At 37.2% G+C, this 24,768-nt stretch overlaps 1 protein-coding gene across 1 annotated transcript in view; it reads right to left on the bottom strand.

Moving 5' to 3' along the window:
- SNX14 (sorting nexin 14) overlaps positions 1-24,768 on the bottom strand; it is a 60,652-nt gene that overhangs the window by 28,811 nt on the left and 7,073 nt on the right. The window contains exons 5-16 of the mRNA XM_009887476.1: positions 22,239-22,282; positions 16,920-17,007; positions 12,406-12,490; positions 9,967-10,123; positions 9,604-9,679; positions 8,712-8,756; positions 8,540-8,620; positions 7,871-7,985; positions 5,826-5,981; positions 5,421-5,545; positions 4,228-4,286; positions 609-635 (exon numbers count right to left, since the gene is read on the bottom strand). Coding sequence (XP_009885778.1) covers positions 609-635; positions 4,228-4,286; positions 5,421-5,545; positions 5,826-5,981; positions 7,871-7,985; positions 8,540-8,620; positions 8,712-8,756; positions 9,604-9,679; positions 9,967-10,123; positions 12,406-12,490; positions 16,920-17,007; positions 22,239-22,282 — 1,058 coding nt within the window. The remainder of the gene's footprint in view (positions 1-608; positions 636-4,227; positions 4,287-5,420; positions 5,546-5,825; positions 5,982-7,870; positions 7,986-8,539; positions 8,621-8,711; positions 8,757-9,603; positions 9,680-9,966; positions 10,124-12,405; positions 12,491-16,919; positions 17,008-22,238; positions 22,283-24,768) is intronic.

Raw genomic sequence — 24,768 nt, forward strand, 5'->3', positions numbered from 1 at the left:
CGCTCTTAGGGCATTAATGAGTGATCACAGACTACCTAGAGCAAATTATAAAAAGTAGCATATGTTGTAATCAAACCTCTAACAGTCACAAAAAAAAGCTGCAGAAAGAACTCGTTTGGGGGATTGCTGGGTTTAAGTGCTTGATATTATTTATAAAATGGTTATATTTGCATGCAATGTAAGGCAATGATCATCCCGGACACAGCTGTGCAAGATGAAACAGGCAGTTAAATGGATAAAACCTCAAACAGGATCTGGAAATGTGACATGGAATAAAGCAAATTTTAGAGCAGCTAGCAGTCACAGGCCAAAAAAAAAAAGCTTCAAGTTATGCAAATATATTTCAAAACTAGTAAATGCAGACAAATCATTAACAGCAAACAATACTGATACACTGCAAACTTATGAAATTAGTAATTAAGCAATTTCTAAACACTTGTGAAGGAGGACATGGGAGTAAAGCTCCAGTTTAGTCCAGAGAAGACATTCACATGTTTTTTTACAAATGAAATGGGCAGTTAATTGCTCTTATAAAGGCTGTGTTATGCAGTCATGATAGATGCGGTGTAACTAACACACAACATTTATCGAGTGTTAGAGAGACTTACCGGAAGTCATCCAAACTCAGGCTACTTCTGCAACAACAGGCACATAAATTACCTCAGAGCCCAGGAGAAAATAATGTTAAAAGGAAAAAAAAAAAAACCCAAAACAAACAAAAAACTGACGATGACGACAACAACCACAACAAAAAAACAGTCAAATTTGACAGACCTATCCCAACAAAACTGAACAGGCTTTGTTTGAGCATCACTACAGATTAATAAAAAAAAAAAAAATGGGGCACAATTAGGAGTTCCTGACGTAAAATTCTATGGAAGTAAAACGCAAACGGTACCTGCCCATTTCATCACCACAATCTTGGCCTTTGAAATTAAAACCTCAGTTATTGAAACTTTCAGGTCTTCACTAACATTCAGGACAAGCAGCTACCAATTTATGAAGAAAAACTTTCATTCTTAAGGTTACGTGTAGTACCAAACAAGCAGCTAACTTTTTTTCTAACCTATGTTCAGAAGTCACATAGGAATCTAGTTCATTTGGTGAATACAAAGAAAAGGCTGTGGACTTATTTTACATAATTAACATCACCCCACCTCATATATCCCCTGTATTAAATATACTAAAAAACACTATTAATTTTTTTTTCTTTTATTTTACAGACTTTAAGAATTGTCACGTATTTTTGACATTGTACGTAATCTGGTACATGGAACCAATGCCTCAGCCATCAACTCAGTAATTCCAACCACAATTTTAAAATGGATTAACCATAAATACAGTCACCGCACACAAGATTTTAATTCACTGGAGCTACTGAGTTCTGGACAAACTGATATGGGATTAAAACATGAATATTTTAGATTTTGTTTTACAAGAGGAACTGATTCAAAGGCATCTTACACTGTCTTTAGTCATGTTAACTGTGAAACTGGAAACATAATGCATCAAGTTGGAACCGATGGTGGCAAACAGTTACATTGCACACAACTGTTCACAGACTTAATTCTGTGGGGTTTACTCCTAACCACTCCCCAAAATTGTTAATGTCTTTTCTGCTTGGTCCTTACTTGAAAAATGTTTTAATTTTACTGCTATCCCAATAATGAGAAATCAGTATGCATCTATTCCTGTGTGTGGTCGTGGTGTGTAGAAAACCAAGGCAGATATACAGCTATCCAGAAATCAAGGAGTTATATCACACAGTGGCTTTTCTTTTTTTGTTAGACTTCCAACACAGAATATCTTTAAGTAATGTAGTAATGTATTACAAATACATAAATATGAGAAAGGAGAGGGAATTCTTGTCCTCTCTTCCACACACACAAAATTAAGTTGTCAGAATTGAAACTTAAACCACCAGTTTTCATTGGCCACATATATTAAACTTTAGGTGGAAAATACCAGTCATGGGGTTAAGCTGCTGACAACCACTGCTAGTTATCAAGTTATCAGGATATCCTCAATGTTTCATTTTTACACTCCAGAAATACTTGGGACATCTCACCTATTACCTTAGCAGTTTACAAAGCACATTATTTGTCCTACCTGTACACAAAAAGCTATAATTATTTTGTATAGTTCAAAGAAGGTATTCAGAAGTGACTCAAACCAGAAATTACACACTGATAGTCACGTCTTCTGACTTTCCCCCTTGTATTTTCTAGAAACTGCTGTATAATTTTCTTGCCTTACAATAAGTGAAATCTTTCAACACATTACCCACATGTATATTCCACTGGGATTTCCTATCTGCTACTTGATCTAACTTTTTAACCAGCAGTATCTATGCAATACATACAGAGTACCCCTAGCAAAGCATCAAAGATGCAGAAAATGAAACTCATCTCTTTGCATATAATTTCTCTCAACTGGAACTAATGCTAGAATAGGGAAGAAAAGGCAGGATAAGGTATGTGCATATGGATAACATCTGGAATAATTCCATAACCTTTCTTTTAATTTTTTTTTTTTTCCCTTGGCAGTGACTGTCCGTACCAGATTCTGCAGAGCGAAACTCCAAAGCAACAAGCAAACTACTTTCAGATAGGACCTCTGTTTCATGGAAATAATCACAGAGGCGCCCTTTCAGGAACATACAGTATCTCATATCATAAACCATCATATATACTCAAAGCATTCAGATTGTTCTAAAATGTAAAACAGATACATTTTCCACAATGTTACGGATGCTGTTTGAACTCCAATGGAGTATTAACAGTCCCCAAACAAAATTTGCTTATTTTGTAGCCAGAGATGTATTTCAAGACTGCCTTTAATTCCACCCTTTCTGTTCTGGAAAGCAAAGCACCAAGGAGGTGACCTAAATGTTTTCATACTTTAACTAGATTTAAGAAGCGTATGACAGCATACTTTCAACCCTTGACATGAATAATTCTGGGAAAGATACCAGAAGGCAGACTGAAAGGTCTGGATGAAACCCTGTAGTCATCTTCAACAGAAGCTGCAATGTGTTTTAAGGTCACCGTTCCTAGTGGAGTATCACGCAGAAGAGAAACGAAGTTTGGTCTAGCTGCCTTCCGTGCCCCTTTGCTAAGAAACAGAAGCTTGTCAGCACCGATCTGAGAAAGCACTACACCAAAGCTCGAGTCCTGGATCTACAAGAACGGTACGGACTACAGAATAGATGTCACAGATGGAGACACATTGAAGAGAACCACCTTTCAGTTTTCTAAGACATTAGCAGGGGAGAAAGTGATCTTGCAATAATACACCTCACAGTAGGCTGCAAGTCAAGAGGGCTGATGCTAGGTATATCTCTAATGAAAGCAGAAAAAGTTAAATAAATTGCTGTAATCTAAGACAACAGACACTAGTATTTTCTACAGTACCGTGGATCTTAGTTCATACCAAGAAAGCAAGCCTATCCAAATAAAAGTCTGTCTTACTGAAGTTTTCTGTCTTTTGGCTAGACTGTAAGAGCAATTCAGTTGGACTAGTCTTATGACTGAGCCATCCAGCATAAAATGAGAGACAAGAACTGATGAGACCTCAAGCTTACTCAACCCAACCCCACAGTGGAAGATCACCCATCCATACCACAGGAGATGCTCTTCTCCTCCACAGGCCCTAAGGAGCCTGAAGGTGGACCGCAGGTATATAGCCCAAACTCAGAAACAAGGCTTCTGATGCTACATTTCTGCAATGAATGGAGACAGTTGGGGGACAAAAAAACACACCTGACCTAGAAGAAATGGCAAATCCTCCTTGTCATAAGAGGAGATTACCATTACATGACCAGGTTGGTTAGACGCAAGGTACACTGTACCTATCCCTGTAAGACCCGAAATCCAATACGATCCAGCTTTCAACCAACCTGTATTCATATAAACAGTCAATTAAATCACCACTTTATTTCCACATTATCTTATTCTCACTGTACATTTATTTTTCCCTTCCCCCTTCTCAAATGTTGAGGTCTAAATCAGATTTTAAATTCTTTAACATAAAACACTTCAAAGCGAAGAGACATCTTGTATAATATTGCTTGCTCCTTCAGGATGTAATTTATCCATTTGAAAAAAAAGTAAAGCTAAAAATTTAGTCACATTAGTATCAGGCAGTAGCAAAATTCCTATGGTTTAAAATTTTGATGTTTTTAACTAAAAAACAAAGACAAACACTCAAAGAGTCTACTATACCTACCTGTTAAACTTTGAATTGCGTGTTGGTGACTCTGCTCCTCTTAAAAGGTGTCTGAAGTACTACAACAGACAAATAAGGTATCAAAGAAAACACTGGATTAACTGAGGTAAGGGCTACTATACAGCGACATTGCAGAATTCAGGAAACAAGAACAGAAGTAAAAGACAAGTTGACCGTAATCTAGCAGTTAGAATATTCATCTGGAAAAGGACTGAACAAATTTGCAATACATGCTCCCAGGACTACTTATTTTACTTTACATAGTCTTGGGATTAAAAAAACAAACCAGAAATAAAACTAAAATTAAGTACCAAAATCCATGTCTCCTCCTTTTTAAAAAAAAAAATTAAGAAATAAAATAAATCAAGCATTTGAAGTATTATAGCCACTACAGGAAAGATGATCACCAATACCATTTTTGAGAAATACACTTTATTAAGAATAACACCAAGTAAGGTTAAGTACCCATTCCCAGGACAAGTCAATGTATTCTGCCTCGAATAAATGCAAGAAGCTTAACATGCAACCTGATTTACACGCACAAACTCGAAAAGTGACAAGAATTCAGACTCACACCTGCGTTTAAAGTGTTCCCTATTAGAAGTCTTTAGGCAGCTGTTGGCCCAGCATGGGGATATTTTAATCTTTCTTAAACTTGCATTCAGAACCCAACCATAAAACAACCTCAACTGCCTATTAAATTTCTTTGAATGACCTGCCTGAAAACAGACATCTGACTTTTAGCTGCTGGAATGCATAATGCTGAAGGTACCTGCATACAACCTTTGTATCTCTCCGAGTATCATTGTATTTTAAAAAGTAAATAAAGAGATTCTTAGGTGTTCTATGTCTATCATGCAGATTGTTTTCGCACCAAATTCGCAAGCATAAAAGAAGGGGTGGAAAGTATTTTGTAGAAGGAGTGGAAAGGATTTTGTAATAGCAGTGATATACACAAATTGTTACATCAAAAAATGAAGAGGTTTTGTTTTATTCTGTTGATGTTCTGTTGAACTAGAATAAACTGAATTTTCTTATGGGGATCAGTCCCAGCCCTGGCAAACTAACTAAAGTGGAAAATGAAGACATACTTTTCAGTTCCACATGCAAATGACTGTTGTAAACAGGGTATCCTAAAAAAAAATAAATTACAATCTTGCTTTAAAACTACTCTTCAAATCTTTCACACTTACCTCATCACTGTGACAGAACATTGGAGTAAAAACATTCTCAAGTAGAGAAAGCACATGCTCATAAGCTTCAAAAAGACACCTCATAGTTTGAAGTTTCACAACATCCATATACGGACCTTCAGCAACTATAAAAAAATGGCAAATACAAATAGATATGTATAGGGGCATATAAAGTTTGGGTTTTTTTCTGGTCTGAGTTTGCAATTGCTTTGCAAACTACTATAAGTCTGACATAAAAAATAGAAATAAACTGAGAAAAAGTTTAAGGACAATATAGCAACGGTAACAATTTTAAGACTATGACAAAAGTAAAGATTGATCATATTTAGATTAATTAGTCTTCACTTTATTAGAGAATGCTGTTTAAATTCCAGTGTAAACTATTCCTTTCAAAATCAAACTTACTTCTTTGAATCTCTTCCACAATAAAAGGGTCAAATCTAATTTTGTCAATGCTTTCATCCAAACAGTAAGTTTTGTAAATTTTCTGTACTTCCTCATGAAGTGACATCTTTTCAGTATCTGATAGTTCTGGTCGCAAAATTCTGTCATTGAATTCCTCTGAGAAGTAAAGGCAAGAAAATGCATTTGTTGGTCAACCTGGCTAACAAATAGCATCTTGAAGCAACCTATAACATCAACTCATTTTCCAGCAGATATAGTAATTTGTAAAACTTCAAAGTGAACAGATACAGAAGACATCTCAAAATCTCAGGTAATAAGGTAGCTGCCTTTTTATTAACTATAATAATTTTATGAAAAAATCTGAATTAATATATTGCAAATAAAACTAATTATTACTCATCACAGGAAGGATAAATCCATGAAGTTGTTCCTGGCAGAAGAATTAATTGGAAGAATGAATTTTTTCTTCCTAATTACCAAACTGTAAATTGCAGTTTTCTTTTTAGCATGATTTACAGTTCATGCTAGACACAAACAGAGCTCCAACAGCCATCTATACCAGTCATCTGCCTATTCTGCTATTTCCTTCCCAAAACCCAACCCATCAAAATATTTTCAATAGTATCTTTAATAACAGACCAACTCGAGAATGAACTTTGCCTGACAAAATAAAACTTCTATTCAGTACAATTATTGTGCAATCCTACTTGATTTATTGGCCCGTTCTGTTAATAGCCTTACCGGCCAGAAAGAAGGGAAAATAAGGTAGCATTTGATTCATTTTTCAATTAATAGACAAAAACAAAGTTCTTCAGAGAAAATCCACCAAGACCCTTCTGGGTTTTGGGGAGTTTATTTTCCTTAGTAAGTGCTTCTTATCCAAAATATTTCTATTATGTGAAGAACCACCTACAGTAGACAGTTTGGGACAACATAACTTGAGACACCTAAATCTCGTTCTTTGTTTTATAAGCTAATATACAGACTTGCCATTTATGATAATGCAAGAGAAGTTTAGAAACAGAAAGCACTGAAGTTTACCCAGAAAAAAGCTTGATCATGGGCAATAGCTACAGTTTGAGTAAAATTCCTGCTAGAAGCAGCAGCTCTAGAGAGCTCTAGAGGGGTCAGCTTAGAACCCCCTGCAGGTACCACCAGCACTGAAAAAGTAATTGCTTTGTTGTTTTTTTGGTGAGGAGAGGAGTTTTTCTGACAAAAAGCCAATTATTAGCATATAAGAAGCTGCATGCATGGAAATTATTTACATTTCTCTTATGTAATGAATAACGATTTCTGCAGTATTTGATAAGACAAAGCCTGTCTAATTTAATTTCACATCTTCCTGATGTATGTATGGGCTTGGGATATGACAACACACCCATTATTTCCTATGCAACATGGAAATGCTTGTTTACTAAAACCAAAAAAAAAAATCATTATTTTGGTAAATCAGTGATTAACTACTAGTTGACCAAAAAACTTGAAATAAAACACTAACTTACAGAAACTTCACAGAAAGCAGAAGACTTTTCAAACAACACTTGTGCAATGGTAAAACCAAATGCACGCTTCATTACCAAGTCACAGGTTACTGAACAGAATGTTTCCTCACTTTTAATGTTCCTCATGTTTCTGTTCTTTAAAGAAATCAGAATTTTAAAGCTAAGAGAACAGGAGAAGCTTTTAGTGATGAACAGCTCATTTTAGTAATACTTTAGTAACGACATACTAAAAAAAGACAACTGCACTCTACCAGTGGCCAGAACCTTTTTTCTTACAAGAATATTCTATTTTAAAATGTCCAACCTTTATCAATAAACAGAAATACAATTAAGACCTACAGTCCATGCCAACATTAATGTTGCCAAGATTAATGTGTCCTGATCCTTGAATGTTAAAGTAAGTGAACACAGATCCTGCAAGGTAATCTCTTGCTTAACAACGCTGCCTAGTTCTGAGATGGAATATTCACTTCAACGTACAAATGCTTAAAGCTTTTAAAAGCTTTATATCAAATATACCTCAGCACACGTACGCAATCTTACCTACAGTCAGGCAGAACTGCAGCACATGGACTGCCCCTTCCTGTTTCAGGAAGTTCATAAACCGAAATAAAAGGTCTTGCTGATCTCTGATCTCCTTTAGCTCCAGTTTCAGGACCTTAGCAGGTTAAAAACGCAGTCAGTCAATTTTCAAACTTTCAGTGAGTACATAAATAATGCAAGGAGTTCACAGAATCACAGAATTTTCAGAGTTGGAAGGGACCTCTAGAGATCATCCAGTCCAACTCCCCTGCTAAAGCAGGATTGCCCAGAGCACATTACTCAGGACTGCATCCAGGCGGGTTTTGAAAATCTCCAGAGAAGGGGACTCCACAACCTCCCTGGGCAGCCTGTGCCAGTGCTCTGTCACCCGAACCGTAAAGAAGTTTTTCTGTGTATTGGAATGGAACTTTCTATGTTCCAACTTGTGCCCGTTGCCCCTTGTCCTGTCACTGTGAACCACCGAGAAGAGTGTGGCTCCATCCTCCTTCAACCCACCCTTTAGATATTTGTAAGTAGTAATAAGGTCTCCCCTCAGCCTTCTCTTCTCCAGGCTAAAGAGTCCCAGCTCTCTCAGCCTTTCAGAACAAACACAGTTGCAGAACAAAAACAGCAGGTAAAGTAAAACCCTTATTCAAAACCCGAAAGGAAGTAAGTGTTGCCTTTGCTTACAGACGGTTTTTTATTTCTTGGCTCTGCAAATTTCTGAAGGAATGGAACCAATGAAGAAGTAGGTTCAGTTGCTTTCTCAGGCTGTAGAAAAAAGTGACAAGAGACAACTGAGTAAGGAAGCTTCCTTAATGGGTGAACAAATTACTACTGTTTTAATTTTGTCAGTACTCACTGGACTATCATCAATGAAGATCAGGAGCAAATGGTTGACAGTGTCCTGCAGGAAAACACAATACAAAATTACTATTAAAGAAACTCAACAAATTAGATTAAAATAATTTCACTACTATGTATATTATGCCCAAGTTTAAACCCATGAATATACTAATCTTTTTTAAAACAACAAAGCCTGGCAAGACATGTTTGAGAATTAACCTTCAATGGTCTCTCAAGTATTTACAAGTCAGGGAATTTCTGAAGAGACCTGCGCAGAAACATTCTTTATCCAGTGGAGGAAAGCCCTACAAAGTATTTTTACTGTTAGTGCAGATCTAATGATCTACTTGTACTTCCACAGCTACAGTACTTCCTGCTTGCAGCTAGGTGACAGCTTCCTAAATATTGCAATTTTGCCTATTAAAATACATGCATTAATAAAATAAAAGACGGCAGCATTCCATCTTTAGAAATAAATGTCCTTTCATTTGCAGAATTAAGAACAAAAGAATTTATTTCAATACAGCTGCATAAAAGGCTGGCTTACTTACACTGCTATAAAGATACATACAGCTGGAGTTCAAGTAATTGAGCCCTTGTTTAAATGTAGTTATAGCAATTTGAAGGCGCTTATACTAGCACGGCATTCTCCTATTTGACAGGAATTGTAGTCCTTCATTAAAAATACATTCTTATAAGATCATGCCAATACTGTATTTCAGTCAGTTAAGAGCTGAAACCAGTTATAATGAACAAACAAAAGCATTGGCTGCAAGACTTTTTTCTCCTACCCAGTCAAAATGCACAGCAAGTCAGTCATTCTGCATCATTTGCTTTACCACAACATACTTAATAGGAAAACAGTAATACTGAATAAATTAAGATTATTCCTGTGCTCCAAGTCTTACAGGATCAGCTAAGAAATCCATTGAGGGAAGGAAAACGGAACCAGGCAGAATCTCTCTTATCAGAAGAGCCAGGGATCTTAAAAGGAAAAAAAAAAAAGAGACAGATAAAAATGAGAACCAATACTAGATTACACAATTTTCTAAGTGAAGTAAATGTCATTATATTTTACTGAGAAATATTTTAGTATTTAATAATACCTTAAGCATGCTAGAATATTTTTCAGACCAATCAGAAAACCGTAAGAAAAGGGACAAGGAGGAGGGATGAGGAGGATGACTCTGGAGTTCTTTCGCTCCCCGAAATTCCGGTACTACATAGTATGCAGATACATTAAAGAACACAATTCTAAATAATTTCTATACCTGCACTCTGTTGACTTTGGGGGCAAAATATAAGGAAAAAGAAGTTCAGTAAGTTTTCTTAAGTAGTGAAGTTCATCTCTTCGGCTTCTCAAAGCAACATGGAGTTCTGGTCCATATTCTTCTAAAGCTGCTTGCTGTAGAAATTCTGCATTTTTTACTGCAAATAAAAAACAGTATTATGAGTTGTTTCAGCTTTTTCTTATTGTGAAATAAGAGGCAATTGCCTTTCCTTCAAGCTAAAAAGTTAATACTTTTAGTACATATACAACTGCCAAAGGGATACAATGTTGAAACTTTACAAAAGAACCTTGGCTTAGACTTTGAAGCCTGGCTATGTAAAAATAAAACCTCACACAGAAATAAGAAATCCGCCACCAAACAACTGCAGTTCGCATGGTTTCCAGAATATCTTCTCATTTCTAATTATTGAAGAACTCGATGTGTTGATTCTTCTAAAAAACTGCATTGCCCAAAGTCTGCCTCTACTTGCTTTTTTCCTGACCTCCTTCACTGTCTCCCATTTATCTGGCTTCTACCTACTGACTCGCCAACAACACAATCTGAAATCAATGTAAAGTTAAACTTTTATTCAATCCTGTTATTTCTGTTTCCCGCTTAGAACATTTAGAAACAAACGAGAAGGAACATATATTTTAAACACAGCATAAATCAAACCAAAGCAAGCATGGTGATCTGCAAGACCGCTGCCTCTTCTAAGTAGCTGCAAGGAGTTGAAAGAATACCTGCTTTATCAGAATAAAAAATATATTAATTAATTACGTATTCCTCCAAATCACTCCAAAGGCAAGAACTGAGCTGTAATAAATCACACCTAGCTGCACGAGCAATCTGGCACAGCCTCACGCCAAGGACCACACCAGGCACAGGTCAGGTACCTAACACATACCTGTTATCTAGAAGGTTAAAGCTTGTTTCCAGGATATTGAATTTAGTAGAGAAGCCTGCTAGCTTGCCCTTCACAACCAAGAACCCTGAGCGGTATCAGCTGATACAGGGGATGCAGGAATGTATACTGCCTGATAAACCTGCCCAGTTGGTATCACTAAAAGCAGAGCGGAGGAACGCGCTCTCTGGCAAGGACAGGTAATGAATCACGGAGGTGTCTCTGCAAATAGTGGGGAGTTACTAAGAGCCGTAAGGGTGAGAAGAGTCGGAAAAAATGAAATGCCCCCTAAAGCAAGCATTTGAAAAAGAATATAGAAAATAAACCAACAGAAAAGGCTGGGCTCACCTAGTAACCAAAGCAAGGCCTGAAAGTCGCCTCTGAACCACGTATTACAGGTGGCTGGTTTAGCAACATTGACTAGAAAGCGCTACTAAAAGTCATTTTCAGCCCCTGCTTCACATATCTGCCCCCAGGGAACAAGTCTTTTCCTTTAAAACACTGAAGAAAATGGCTGTATTTTCAATGCCGTACATTTAAAACCCAGTTCTTTCCTGCTAAAAAAAAAAAAGTGTTTCCAACTCCTCAGTAGAAATCAAAGGGAATATGAAATCTGGCATAAACAGCACTGCAAGACCGTCTAGTATCTTGAAATTCTTGTTGCGCCATGAAAAACATCTAATGTAATCACACTATGTCTCATTATTCACATTATTCATACCCGCTACTCACAGGACCAATGGCCCGTATTTATGGATATCAAGCAGACGTTTTGAGGGAAGGGAGGAAAGTTCATGACTCCAGTGAAAGTAAACATCTATGCTTAAAAGTTGAATGAAACCACATTTAGTAGATACAGCATTGTGGAACACAGCCAGCGAAAAAAATAAAGATAACTATTTTCCATCAGCAAGTATTCTGTTTTCCAAATATTCCTCCAATGTGCAGTTTTAATATAATTTTTACATTAGGCTTGTGAAGATATTTTTATTTGGATAATTATTAAATATGCTACTGCTCAACGTCTCTCCATGGCTTACAAGCATAAACCTAACTTTTCAACATATTGAACAACTCCACTAACTGCTCATGTTTGTGTGCAGATGTGAAATCATTCTAGCTATAAGAGTTACAGTCACAGCACAGTGCACGGACATGCAAACCCTTTTGTTTATAAGCACTCATCTGGAATACAGAGGAAAAACTTCATGAAGCATTGCTACATGATCTTGATTGCTCTGAATAGACAAAAGCCCATACTCTTATTTACCATAAAGAGAAAGAAATTTAGTATTTTCAACGTGGGGAAATGAAAATCATGAAATCTGAGAGATTATTTGTACTGTAACTTTTTCCCTGTTTGTCTTTGCAATCTCCAGAAGAAAAATGCAAAAGTATCTTTTAAAACAAAAACAAAACAAAAAAAAAGAAGGCACTGAGGATGAAAATATTTAGCAAACATAGTAACAGTCATGCAAAAAGAAATATTTATACTTCCCGTTTGAAAATGACAACATATTAAGTCTTTACATTACCTTTCTGCCTGGCCTTGGCTATCACTTCAATGTGTTTCATTGCTGCCTTGAGCATTTTCTTTGTTACAACAGTTGGAATGTCCACCTAAAGAACAGTTTTAAAAGAAAAGCAGAATCATTCCAGTTTTCTTCCCCAAATTTATTACAGACAACAACTATCAAATATATTCTTTTGTTTATATGTCCCCATTCTAACCATAAAATGAATTGATAGAATGGAGCAAGTTCAACCAAGGGGTCACCAAGATGGTTGGGACTGGAGCATTCGACCTGTGAGGCCGTGACTGTCCTCATCTCAGGAGGTGTTCAGCACTGGGGTGAATACAGCCCTGAGCACCCTGACCTGAGCCTGCTTTGAGCAGGAGGTTGGGCTAAGACATCCTGAGGCCCACTTGTGCCTGAATTGTTCTATAATTCTCTTTTCATTTTTGTAGCCATCAAGGAAAGTGTAAATGCAGGACTCTAATACAATCTTTGATTAAATCATACATGCATTTTGTTTGGCTTATGCGCAAGATCACGCAACACCGTTGTTGGCACGAACAGTCATCTTGACTCAGTAACTCAAAATTTCTTTTGGTTGTGCCATCACCTGAGCTATGACATTTTTTCTGCATATACATAGAGAGGAAGGTTTCCCTTTGCTTTTTGTCCTTGTGAACACGATTGCTGAGGGTTAAGGTACTAGAAGCAGAGCACAGTTCACTTGCTTTTGCTGGTGGTCAAATCTTCATGTAGAACTAGGCTTCATATACTGTGGCTTGGAAATCAAGCTGTATTATTATAATTACTGCAATGGAAGAATGGGAACAAGTTGACAATAAATGTGTTAACAGTATTGTTTGTGGCATTTAGTGCTACATGATGTATGTTTTGCCCAGAAGAGTGAGCATGCTGTCAGTCCATCTAGAGAATTCGTGGGGTTTCTCTCCACAGCCAACCAGTCCCAGCCTCTACAGTTTCAAAGGATTCTTCTTTAAAAGCTGCAGTAGTTTCCACAGAAACTTATCTAGAAACTCATGTACACTTTGCATGCCCTTTATTTTAAGCAAGAGCAAAAGATGTCTCAGAGAAGCAGAAACACGTTCAAAATTTAAGCGTTCTGAACAAGTTTATTTCCGACATTAAGTCAAATAAAGACCTTAAGTAATGAAACAGAAGCATAAAAGTGCTTCTTGCCATGCAAGGAAAGAGACAGTGCAATTGCAAAGGCCACCAGAGCTGAGAGAAAACTTTTTTTATTCCTTTGTACAAGGAGAATAGTATGTATTCTTGCACACTCCCCTGTAATATTTGAGGTGCACAGTTATGACCTGACCTGGCCAGCCCAGACAAACTAGTATAATCGACCAGAACTGCCTGAAGCTAACTAAATATATTCAGGCCAACTCCTATTTACAAGCACGAAAGTAGGAGCTTCTGTTCATCAATGGAAAACCCTGTCCTTTGGGACTCACATTTCAACAGTAATTTCAATAGATCAAATTTTCCTATGGAACATAAGGATAGGGGAGTGTTTATTCCTGCAGGGGTAAGTCAAAGAGCACAACAAACAAATTGTTATCGACACTGTAGTAGATACTATCAACTTTTGACAAAAATTTCGACCAGATGTAGAGCTATCTACACCACACCATACAAAAGGAAACCCTTCACTTTCCCTTCAAAACCCGTAAACAACCCAAAACGGCCAGAACAAGGAAAATCCAGATTTAAAAAAAAAAAAAAAAAAATACAAAAGAGAGGAGCATTTCAGCATATACTTAAGAGCTGACTGGCCTGAAGCACGTGATGCTTTGTTCAACAACCACGCCTCAAAAAATCCACCTAGAGAGCCTTAAACAGAAAAGGAATTATTTTCACTGAAGCAATTCATAATTTTAAGTCTTAATTCAAAAGCAGAAGATTCTTTGGCAAAAAAAGTATAAAGATATAACCTAAAAAAAAGGAAAAAAATGAATCTGTTTTTTCTTACATATAGTAGTTCCTAAATTTAAAAATTTTATCTCTATTAGCTAGAACTATTGCTTTCAAGCATTTAATAATAAATCCAAATCAAAGTACAGCTGTTTGGCAAAGGTATAAGACTATTTTATTTTGCAATCAGTGATGAATTTCTCCTCAAATGAGGTTATAAAGGACACTGTATCAGAGCTGAAAGGCTATAAAACATTCTGTCGTAACCTCTTTCAGCTAACTACTGAAGCGTTAAACTAGGATTCCTAAAATGACAAAAAGTTGGTATTTTATTTACAACTTGGCTATCAACTCGGATTTCTACGCACAAAATTTTTAGTAGTATATGCATCACAGCTATTAGTTCAGGCTGTCTGAATCTGTATGTGGGTGTGTGCACACAGAAACACTTGTTCAGCAGAAAAAAAAATAGTATAAAAGCTGAAAAATATGGCATAGCGTGAGACACCACGCTCCCCTGCATGACTGAGCATGCCAAGTTTCAATTTTGTTCCAAAACATAAAGTTACTTTGAGTACCTTTTTGCATGAGATATCTGCATCACTTCACGCAGAGACAAAATAAATTATATTATTCTGTAGGATTGATACAAATAACTCTAAACATTTGTAGGGAGAAATGCATTTCTGTGATGGCCTTTATTTTATAGTTCCCTTGACAGTGCTTAATACTTTACACGCCTTGAGTTTTTGTTGTGCATATTGTCAACCCAGACACATAGAATTAAATAGATTACATTTACTTCATCACTGTCAAAGGCAGAAATGGTAAATTAATACTCTATTTAAGGATGCAATAGCTGATCTGAGATAACACAATTAATACCTTATTACACAATCAATACAGACATCATCCTTTTCTGAATCAACAATAGATCTACGCAACTAAAACCTGCATGTATTACAACGCCAACTTAAATTTTAAGACCTTGCTCTAGATTTTTACTTTGAAAGATTTACTCCACTTTTACACCTCCATATAATGTCTGTGCTACACAGACATTTCTTAATCTTCCCCCATGTTCACTTTAAAAAGCAGCATGCTCGAGTTAGAGTAAACAAGAAAGTCATCTGGATTTGATATATAACAAGGACAGAACCAGGCTGTTAATCAGTCATGACAGAGTACATGTACAACTTGTAGCTCGGGAAATATTGCTGTTACTAAGGAGGGGGAAAAAGACACACATTTGTGGTAGTTGCTCCAACAGAGGGGCCAGCACTGAATAAATCTGGAAACTGAGTTAGCAACTCTTCCTGCTTAAAACAGCCCGAAATTTAGAAGTAGCTCCTGTAAAACAGGCTTGAAGCACTTTACCAGAAAACAGCAAATAAAAAATTTGAATCTTTAGTCTTCAGAATGTTTCTTAAGAACGTTTCTTAAGAACTACATTAGTATAAGAACCATAACTGTTTTACTTCTTATAGTAAGCTGTTAACTTAATGACAGTCTACTCTTTACAATGTAAGGACCTTGTCTTCATTTAAATAAAGCAATCAAGCAGAAGTTATGAGACAGGTACACTGCTAACCATTTTACAGGATCACAGAATAGTTTGGGTTGGAAGGGACCTTTAAAGGTCATTTAGTCCAAACCCCCTGCAATGAGCAGGGACATCTTCAACTAGAGCAGCCTGCTCAGAGACTCCTCCAACCTGACCTTGAATGTTTACAGTGATGAGGCGCCTACCACCTCTCTGGGCAACCTGGGCCAGTGTGCCAGTGTTTCACCACCCTCATTGTAAAAAATTTCTTCCTGATATCTAGTCTAAATCTTTCCTCTTTTAGTTTAAAATCATTACCCCTTGTCCTCTTGCAACAGGCCCTGCTAAAAAGCTTGTCCCTATCTTTCTTATAAGCCGCCTTTAAATACTGGAAGGCTGCTATAAAGTCTCCCCAGAGCCTTCTCTTCTCCAGGCTGAACAACCCCAACTCTCAGTCTGCCTTCATAGAGAGGTGCTCCAGCCCTCTGATCATTTTTGTGGTCCTCCTCTGGACCCACTCCAATAGGTCCATGTCTTTCCTGCGCTGATGACTCCAGCTATTTTCTCATAGTTCTTTTTCAATAATTCTCAAAATTGCTTCCACTTGGATTAAATCACTAAAAGACAGCTAAAAGATCATCCCAAGGGTTTAATAATGACTTGCACTGGTGTGAAAAAAAAAATAAATATAACCATTTGCAAGAACCATAGAATCATAAGATGGTTTTGGGTTGCAAGGGACCTTCAAAGACCATCTATCTAGTCGAACCCCCTGCTGTAGGCAAGGATGTCTTTCACCAGATCAGGTTGCTCAAAGCTATGTCCAACCTGATGTTGAACACTTCCAATGATGAATCTTCAAAAATGGTTTATAACCAGGAATGAGATAAGCTCCACGTGGAGGGAACAGATAACCCAAAGAAGAAACTTAGATGGAAACTGCCTATACTCTGTAAGACTGACTCTGGAATTGCCATATTAAAAAAACTTGCTACATACAGATATCGGTTATTTCTGATGGAAAACTGACGTTAATACCTTCAAGTCGCATTACCTTGTGAATTCTCCGAACTAATACAGACGCAAAAAAACGCAGTGTGCCTCTCAGTTCATCCACTGAGGATTCATCATCAGTAATATTTCTGCAGTGTTGTAAAGCGTGTCATGTAAGAAAACAGAATAAAATACATTTATATTAATCCAACCACAATATATTTGGCACTACTAAAAGCTGGAATAAGAACATTCAACGGTGACACTGCAACTGGCATTAATTGAAATGAAAGCTACCAAGTGTGGGCAGAGAGTAAGCAGTCTTCTATTCGAGTAAAATACACAGCATTCCCACTGTGGCATACAACAATGGCTGAAGAAATATGTCAGTAAATTCGAATTATATACCAATTCCTGCTCTAATATACTGCCTGCATGATTTTGACCAAGTAAAATCTAACTTAGTGTCCACATATGTGAACGTTTAATAGTTCAGTGGCATGAAGTAAAAATGAATTAATATCGGCAAAGCCTTTGGAATAAGAGCATGGACATACCCCAGTTAAACTAGTCAAAATTGGATTTTACGTGTTGCATGCTACAAGACCTTCTATACTCTAAGATCTCAAATAATTTTCTTCTATTTTAGTACAAGTCTGGCTTTGTTAACCTCTGTTGTTTAAGTTTTATTAAGAAATTGGTAGTTTCTCACGTAGCTTCTAATGAAATAGGTACATCCCTTGTACTTCAGCTCAGCCTCTTCCAAGAGAAAACTTTCACTGGTATTTTTTCAACAAGCTCTAATACTTAGATGCCATTTAATACAATAATATTCTCTTTTTAAATATAAAATTGGGCCATTTCAGGGCTAAACAGGGATTGCCATTTCCTAGAAGATAAAAGAAAGCATAGCACAGGAAAACGATAAATGACAGAACTTATTTTTTGAAAAGTTGACCTACTTTTGATGTAGCATGAAATGTGAAACGATCAATTCCAAAAAACACAAAACAAGAACCTCAACCTATAGCCATTTCAAATGGAATTGAAATTAATTAAGGTGGTTTCTGGTTGGAAACAAAGAAAGAAAGAATAATTCAAACAGATTCCCAAATCACTATGTCAAAATGTCAGCTAAACTTTTTATCTGGCTTGCCAGTTTCTATCTGCTGCAATAAAGTACATTCAGTGAAACATCATGGTAAAAATGCTTGAAGTTCATTCACTAAGAAAAATACTTAACTCCATGTCTTTTTGGAGAAACTGAATGAAAATGGGAAAGACGCTAAGTCTTAGACACAGAAACTGCAACTAAACTGTGTGGAAAAAGAGACCATGATAACAGCATTTCACAAAATGCAACAGAAAGAATAAAAACCTATCAGCATTTAAGTATATATGGACATCAGAGTGTAACTAAAGATATTGGCAAAACTGCATTATAATAGCTGACAACAAAAAAGTTACATCCTGCTTTACCCAATGACCATACGTAAAAGCTATCAGTTTTTGCTAATAAATGGGTTTGCATGTATAGTAAGTGCAAACATTATTTGCATTTAAAAAAAAAAAAATCAGTACAAGCAACAACAGTATATTTGAACAATAAAAAAAATTATGCCTATAACATCATTTTTGCATTATTCAGCATCTGATTTTTTAAAGCAACGTTAGCCTGGGTTATACAGCATTCAAACGCATGTTGAAGATGAACTGCTAGGTACAGATACCAGTGACCTGACGGTCAAAGTATGCAACTGATTGCATGAAAAAGCACCTCAAAGACAGCAGCCTGGCATAAGGAATACAACCATCCTCCAACAGCTAATCATCCGCAGATAAGAATACTGTAGGGGAAGGTTTGGTTTGTTTTAAGATCAGCAGCTGACATTTTGGAAGCAAGATGTTTAGCAAATAGCCACACTGTCAAAGGAAGCCAAGGGATTAGCAAATAAATTGTATGACTGTATTACTAGTATTTGACAGACAACAAGATACATGAAGTGATTTGGAATGAGAAGTTGTTATTTTATTGACACTTGGATAACCAGTATCTTGGCTAATTCTACTTGGACATGACTTTATGCCACGTACTTTCACAACGTGCCATACGTTTGCAGAGACATTCTTTTAATCACCAGCAGACTGAAGATTGGCAAAAAAACCATCAAGAACCTGTAAAATCTCAAATCTCTAGTGACACAGTGGAAGGTCCAAATAACTTGCTTGGAAACATTTTAAAAATTGGCTGCATTTTCCCAGAATTTGAGGAAAAACTTAAAAACACGTCTGTATAAGAGAGATTTGCTAAAAGAAAAAGGCTCACTCTGTTAATTGTAAACAGTTACCGAGTCCAATGTCTCAAAAGAGATACACCCAACTGCTATTGCATGCAAATTCTTATGGGATCTACAAATAAATGAAAACCATATACAAATACTGAAGTGATTTTTTTCCCTGTGTGTCAATTATTCTTACAAAAATTGGCCAACTCTATCAAAAAGATGAAGAAAGTAAGTTGCAAACTGATAAAACTGTAAAGCTATGGTTTGTAACTCAACAAAAATCCTGACTTTTTCTTGCATTACTTGCATTTAAAATAGAAGCAGCTCCATATGTGAAAACATTGGCTTTAGTCACTATCAAAGAAAAATGTTTTCACAGTAACGTATTACAAAAATGTGGTGATTACTGGATTCTAATCTAATCTGAGAGAACTGACCAAATGACCAAAAAAAATTCAGTAAGCATAGAATACTCACTCAAACTTCAAGCTCTCCTATTTAAAATGAGGTTGGTACAAGCAAGATATTATATAGTTTTATCATACAGCATAAGCAATAGACTCAGACCAGTGTTTTGTAACTCTGCAAACTTGGATTACTTACAACTATGCTTTATTCTTCTCATATAGTTGAAAAAATTCTTAAAACATAAGTTTTTTAATATAACCAATATAAATACTTTGAAAGATACCAGCCAAAAATTTCATATAGGTATAACTACCTATTTCAGTAGAGTTCACTGGATTCTAAGTGCTAATCTGCAGTACCCCAACGTGATCCAAGTTTAGGGACGTTTGCCTCTAAATTTTAACCTGCTAATAAAATATTGCAAATTTTTTTACACAGTTTATTAATGAAACAAACGTAAAACACAGCTTTTCCCTGCTCTCAGAACTTTATTTCCTGAGTAATAAATCTATGATTTTATCTTGCAACATACATTTCGGGTAAGTGTTACTTCAGGCTTCTGAGTGAGATATGTCATGTTGCCTCTCTAATGTCCAGAGTGTGCAAGGTGCTGCGAGGCAGTGTCAGCTGGCAAGGAACAAAAAAATAAAATAAATAGAAAAAAAAAGAAAAAAAAAAAAGAGATTGGTAGCTTCTGCACAACTTCCATTCACTTGAAAGGGGGGCAGCTAGCACAAGGAATTATGCCCAGACTTTTCTGCAAGGGAAAGCAGCAAGCTGTTTTACCAACCTAGTCTGGCAAGCCTGAACTGCCTGCTGGTGGTTACCCACGCTGCTAAAAAAAGGACAGTTTGGATATAAAGGCTTCTAATTTGGCTCTGTGAAGAATTATCCAGGTCAGTGAGGTTTGTTAGCTCAGAAAAAAACATTTCACGAGCGCGAGAGTCCTCTTTCTCTGGGGTGAGCTGAGCTATACAAACAGTGTCCATACACCTAAGCAGGAAAAGTCAGAACTAACATGCTCCAGGAGACAGACCTCAAACAGCTGCACACACACCCACAGCTAAGGCCTTCTTGCACGACTGTTGCTGGAAATACAGGAAAGCACAGAAACACTTCAATCTCTAGAGGGAATGAGACCAGATCTAACACTCCTACTGTTAAGCTGGAACCAGTAAGCCTTTCAGGACCAAGTTGTTTCCCGCAGAATTGCTCCGATACCACCACACTACAGCTCACTGAACTCATGGAAAACTTATTAGGTCTGATCAGCACGCTGTGAATTTATAGAGCTAGTTCAAAATTTGGAGGTGCAGCCATGTAAAACTAAAGACAGTGCAGGAACATCTATACAGCTCACCAGAGGGCAAGATGTAGCAGAATCTAGGCTAGCTGGCTCCATACCAACTATATTTTGCACTGCACTTCTAACTATGCATATTACTATCCCCGCCATATGGTGTATTCCAGACTTCCACTGTCTTGGGTGTTCGAGATGTAAGTAATAAGTTTCCTGGTCAGTCCAAAACAAAGACATTGAAGACACCTTCCACCAGCCAAAAAAAAACCCCAAACACCTACCTAATTTCAAATTATGAAATACAGAATATGGTTCCCTTATGTTTGTTACTTTATCAAACAGCTCAGCGGAATATACTCTAGTTTTCCATATTTGAAAGTTAAAAATCCTGAGCTTTCCAACTTGGTCATTCACAATGAACGGTGTTAAAGCTCCCTCTGCTGTTTGCATAAGCAGCTCAGTTTTATAGTTCAGTGTATTCATCACACACAGACACACGTGTCTGTGACACATGCACATATCAGCCACAATTAAAAACCAATCAGGCAGAAAAGTCTGCCCAGAAAATTTTAGATCCCAGACAGACAGAAAAAGAAACAGTGCAGAGCAAAAGAAAAAAGTATGAATTTCTTATAGCACAAAACTGAACCTTTATATGCAATGAAAAAGTCAAATTCAGAATTAAGGCAAAATATTGTTTTAACATATCAATGCCAGCATGATCAATTAAAAATATTTTTAATATCTTCTTACAAAGTACTCCGAAGCAAGGCAAAAAAAAAAAAAAAGAAAAAAAAAGAATGAGCCATAGTCTTTTCTTTAAACGCTATTTTAAAGTTATTTACACAGTACTACTCTATTCAGCTCAGCATAACCACTTACAGCCTTAAATCTCCGCAAATCACCAGACACTCTGGAAGAAGGTGGCCACAACATCTATTCAAAATACCTTTTCCAAATAAATTGAAAGTGGAATTTTTGGTTTTAAAAAACGTTAAAGTGATTATTTTTTTAAGCAATACAAAAAATCAGTACGCTTTTAATGTGGAAACAAATTTCTGGGGGGTTTTGCATTTTTGCACAGTTTTAATCAAGCTGTACTTCCAAGTAAGAGTTATTAGAAAACAAACATATAAAAATGAATAATCCAAAAGTATTTTTAGGATGAAATACAAATTTCAGAACCACCTCTATCGTGCCTAAATTATTAAAAGATCTATTCTACTCTGCTAAGAGACAACAAAATGATGAAACTGTAGAACTTAAAGTTATGCTTCATATTTTATTAAAGAAACAGAAATGTTTATTTTCAGGTGAATATTTCTGAAATAGTTTGACAAACACTTAATGATATTCAAATGTAGTGACTTTTAGGTAAAGCTCATACCTGTACCATGGATAAATAAAGTTTTCCAGCACCAACTCAAGCACCTGTGCAGAACAAAGACAACCACATTACAAAATAAAGCACTTTACTATAAATCCTTGTTAGAAGAGTTAAAAACATACATTCCAAAACTCATAGAACATAATTCATACATCATAAAACTTTAATGTAAAAATGTGTACATTGCGATCCTATTGTGAGATCAATAATTCTGCATAATAATCAGCACTTTGGGCAAATAGCAACGAACTGATGGTTTCATCAGATATCAATGTCAAACAGCTGCCACCAGCACTATCGACAACGTGAAGCACAGTGTCACGGCCACTCTGTTGGGCAAGTGCTATGAAAAACGTAACCCTACCTCCAACAGCCCTTTCAGCTCAGTCCCTGTTTTTTCTGATGTAGTGTGGAATCTCCCACAGTCACAGCTACCCACACCACGCTTACTTACACCTCCACCCCTTTTCATCCAAACCTCCACCTTTTCCAGCTCTCCCCCACCCTCCAAGTGGGACAGCTGATCCTGTATGCTCACCACTCACGAAGAAAGCAAAAGAAGAATCCTAAAAAGCAATTCCTAGGGAAGCCAGTCTCCTTTCTTCACATCCTGCACTACAGCTTTCAACAAAGCCTACCTTACAGTCCAGCCATCTCCTGAAGGCCCAGCAAGAGTAGTTCCCAAAGTCCTTGTCCTACATGTATCCTCATGGCCTTCTCTCTCCTGTTCCTAGCCCCTTCATATCCCACCTACATGGATCTCTCTCTGTAGGAGAATCTTTTCCACCTGTTCCACCAAACCTGTGTGTCACACTCCAAGCCCACGGTTGCCTTTTCCATGCCAAAAAACCTGGGTTAATCAGGAAGAACCAGTGCTGTTGCAAGCCATGCCACAGGCATGCCCTGGTTCAGCTTGGCTTTCAACGTCACAGCAGGGGAGGTGACAGCCCCTGTTCAATCTGCCACCACCACATACACAAGGTGTACTACTAGCCAGACTGCAGCTTTGACACCTCTCTTTACACCTACACAAAACTTTCAAGTAACTGTTAACAGTCCTTGTACCACAATTAGCAAAAAAAAAACTGCTGAAGGGAAGGGAAAACCTCAGACAGTGCCAAGAAAAAAAAAAAAAAAAGATGGTAAGTAGAACATAAGAAAGACATGGACCCGCTGAAGCAAGTCCAGAGGAGGGCCATGAAGATGATCCGAGGGCTGGAGCGCCCCTCCTATGAAGACAGGCTGAGAGAGTTGGGGCTGTTCAGTCTGGAGAAGAGAAGGCTCCAGGGAGATCTTATTGCAGTCTTTCGGTACTTAAAGGGGGCCTACAGAAAAGGTAGGGAGGGACTCTTTTATCAGGGAGCGTAGCGATAGGATGATGGCTAACAGTTTTAAACTGGAAGAGGTTAGATTTAGATTATATATTAGGAAGAAATTCTTTACTGTGAGGGTGATGAGACAATGGAACAGGTTGCCCAGAGAAGCTATGGATGTCCCATCACTGGAAGTATTCAAGGCCAGGCTGGATGGGGCTTTGAGCAACCTGGTCTAGTGGAAGCTGTTCCTGCCCATGGCAGAAGGCGTGGAACTAGACGATCTTTGAGGTCCCTTCCAACCTAAACCATTCTATGATTCCATGGAGGATGAAATTTTCTTGAGATTTCTCCTCTTTCACTATAACCCCAAGTTATACTCCATACTACCTTCTCCTGTTGCAGCCAATACCTCGGTTGGAATCACTGCTTTAGAGATCAGCTTGTGCTTGGCAGCATCAGTGCTGATCGGGGTAATAAGAGAGAATACCTGTGCTGCTATGTGAGGCTGCTGTACCATATTCTGCAGAAGGAAAGGTTCTACATAAGAACTCACAGTGTTCAAAGAAAAATGTAGAATCTGTTTGAAAGGAAAGCTGAATGTAATAGCTGATACAGAAGTGTCATTTATGAGAATAAGTATTACTCTTCTTACAAAATTTGCTGCTATACTCATTCACGCTGTGTGCACTGCAAGAATTCAAGACTTACTAAATTTATACTATCTTTAGGGCACTACATGCCTCTGCTCTACTCATGATTATAAAAGCAGGCTCAGTAAAATGCACACCACAGCCTTTTTTAATTCCTCTCAATTCTTCAGGCTTCAGCAGCTGATGAATACTCTTTTTTTTTTTTTTGTCTTCACTACTAAGAATATCACCTACTCAAATTTTACAAGATACTGTCTTTTCAATTGTTCCACTTCAGTGATTTTCCTCTCTTTGTTTTTAAGCATGAAGGAGAAATTTTGTTCCTTCACCCTCTCTCTGAAGGGATGTTTTCCAGTTTGGGATAACTTTAAGTAAGTGTTGTGGACCACATAAAATTATCAATGTCTTTTCTTCTACTCCTATGTGCTATAGCAGCAATAGACCTTTAAACTGTAATATGATCATGTGTTGATGATGGATGGGTAAGCTAAATGGCACTGCCCCCTCCCCAATCATATTTCCATTAAAAGCAGGGTGCAAGGGTGGGGGGAGATGACAACAGAT

This window comes from Charadrius vociferus, unplaced genomic scaffold (assembly GCF_000708025.1).
Source record: "Charadrius vociferus isolate BGI_N301 unplaced genomic scaffold, ASM70802v2 scaffold185, whole genome shotgun sequence".
Taxonomy (NCBI): domain Eukaryota; kingdom Metazoa; phylum Chordata; class Aves; order Charadriiformes; family Charadriidae; genus Charadrius; species Charadrius vociferus.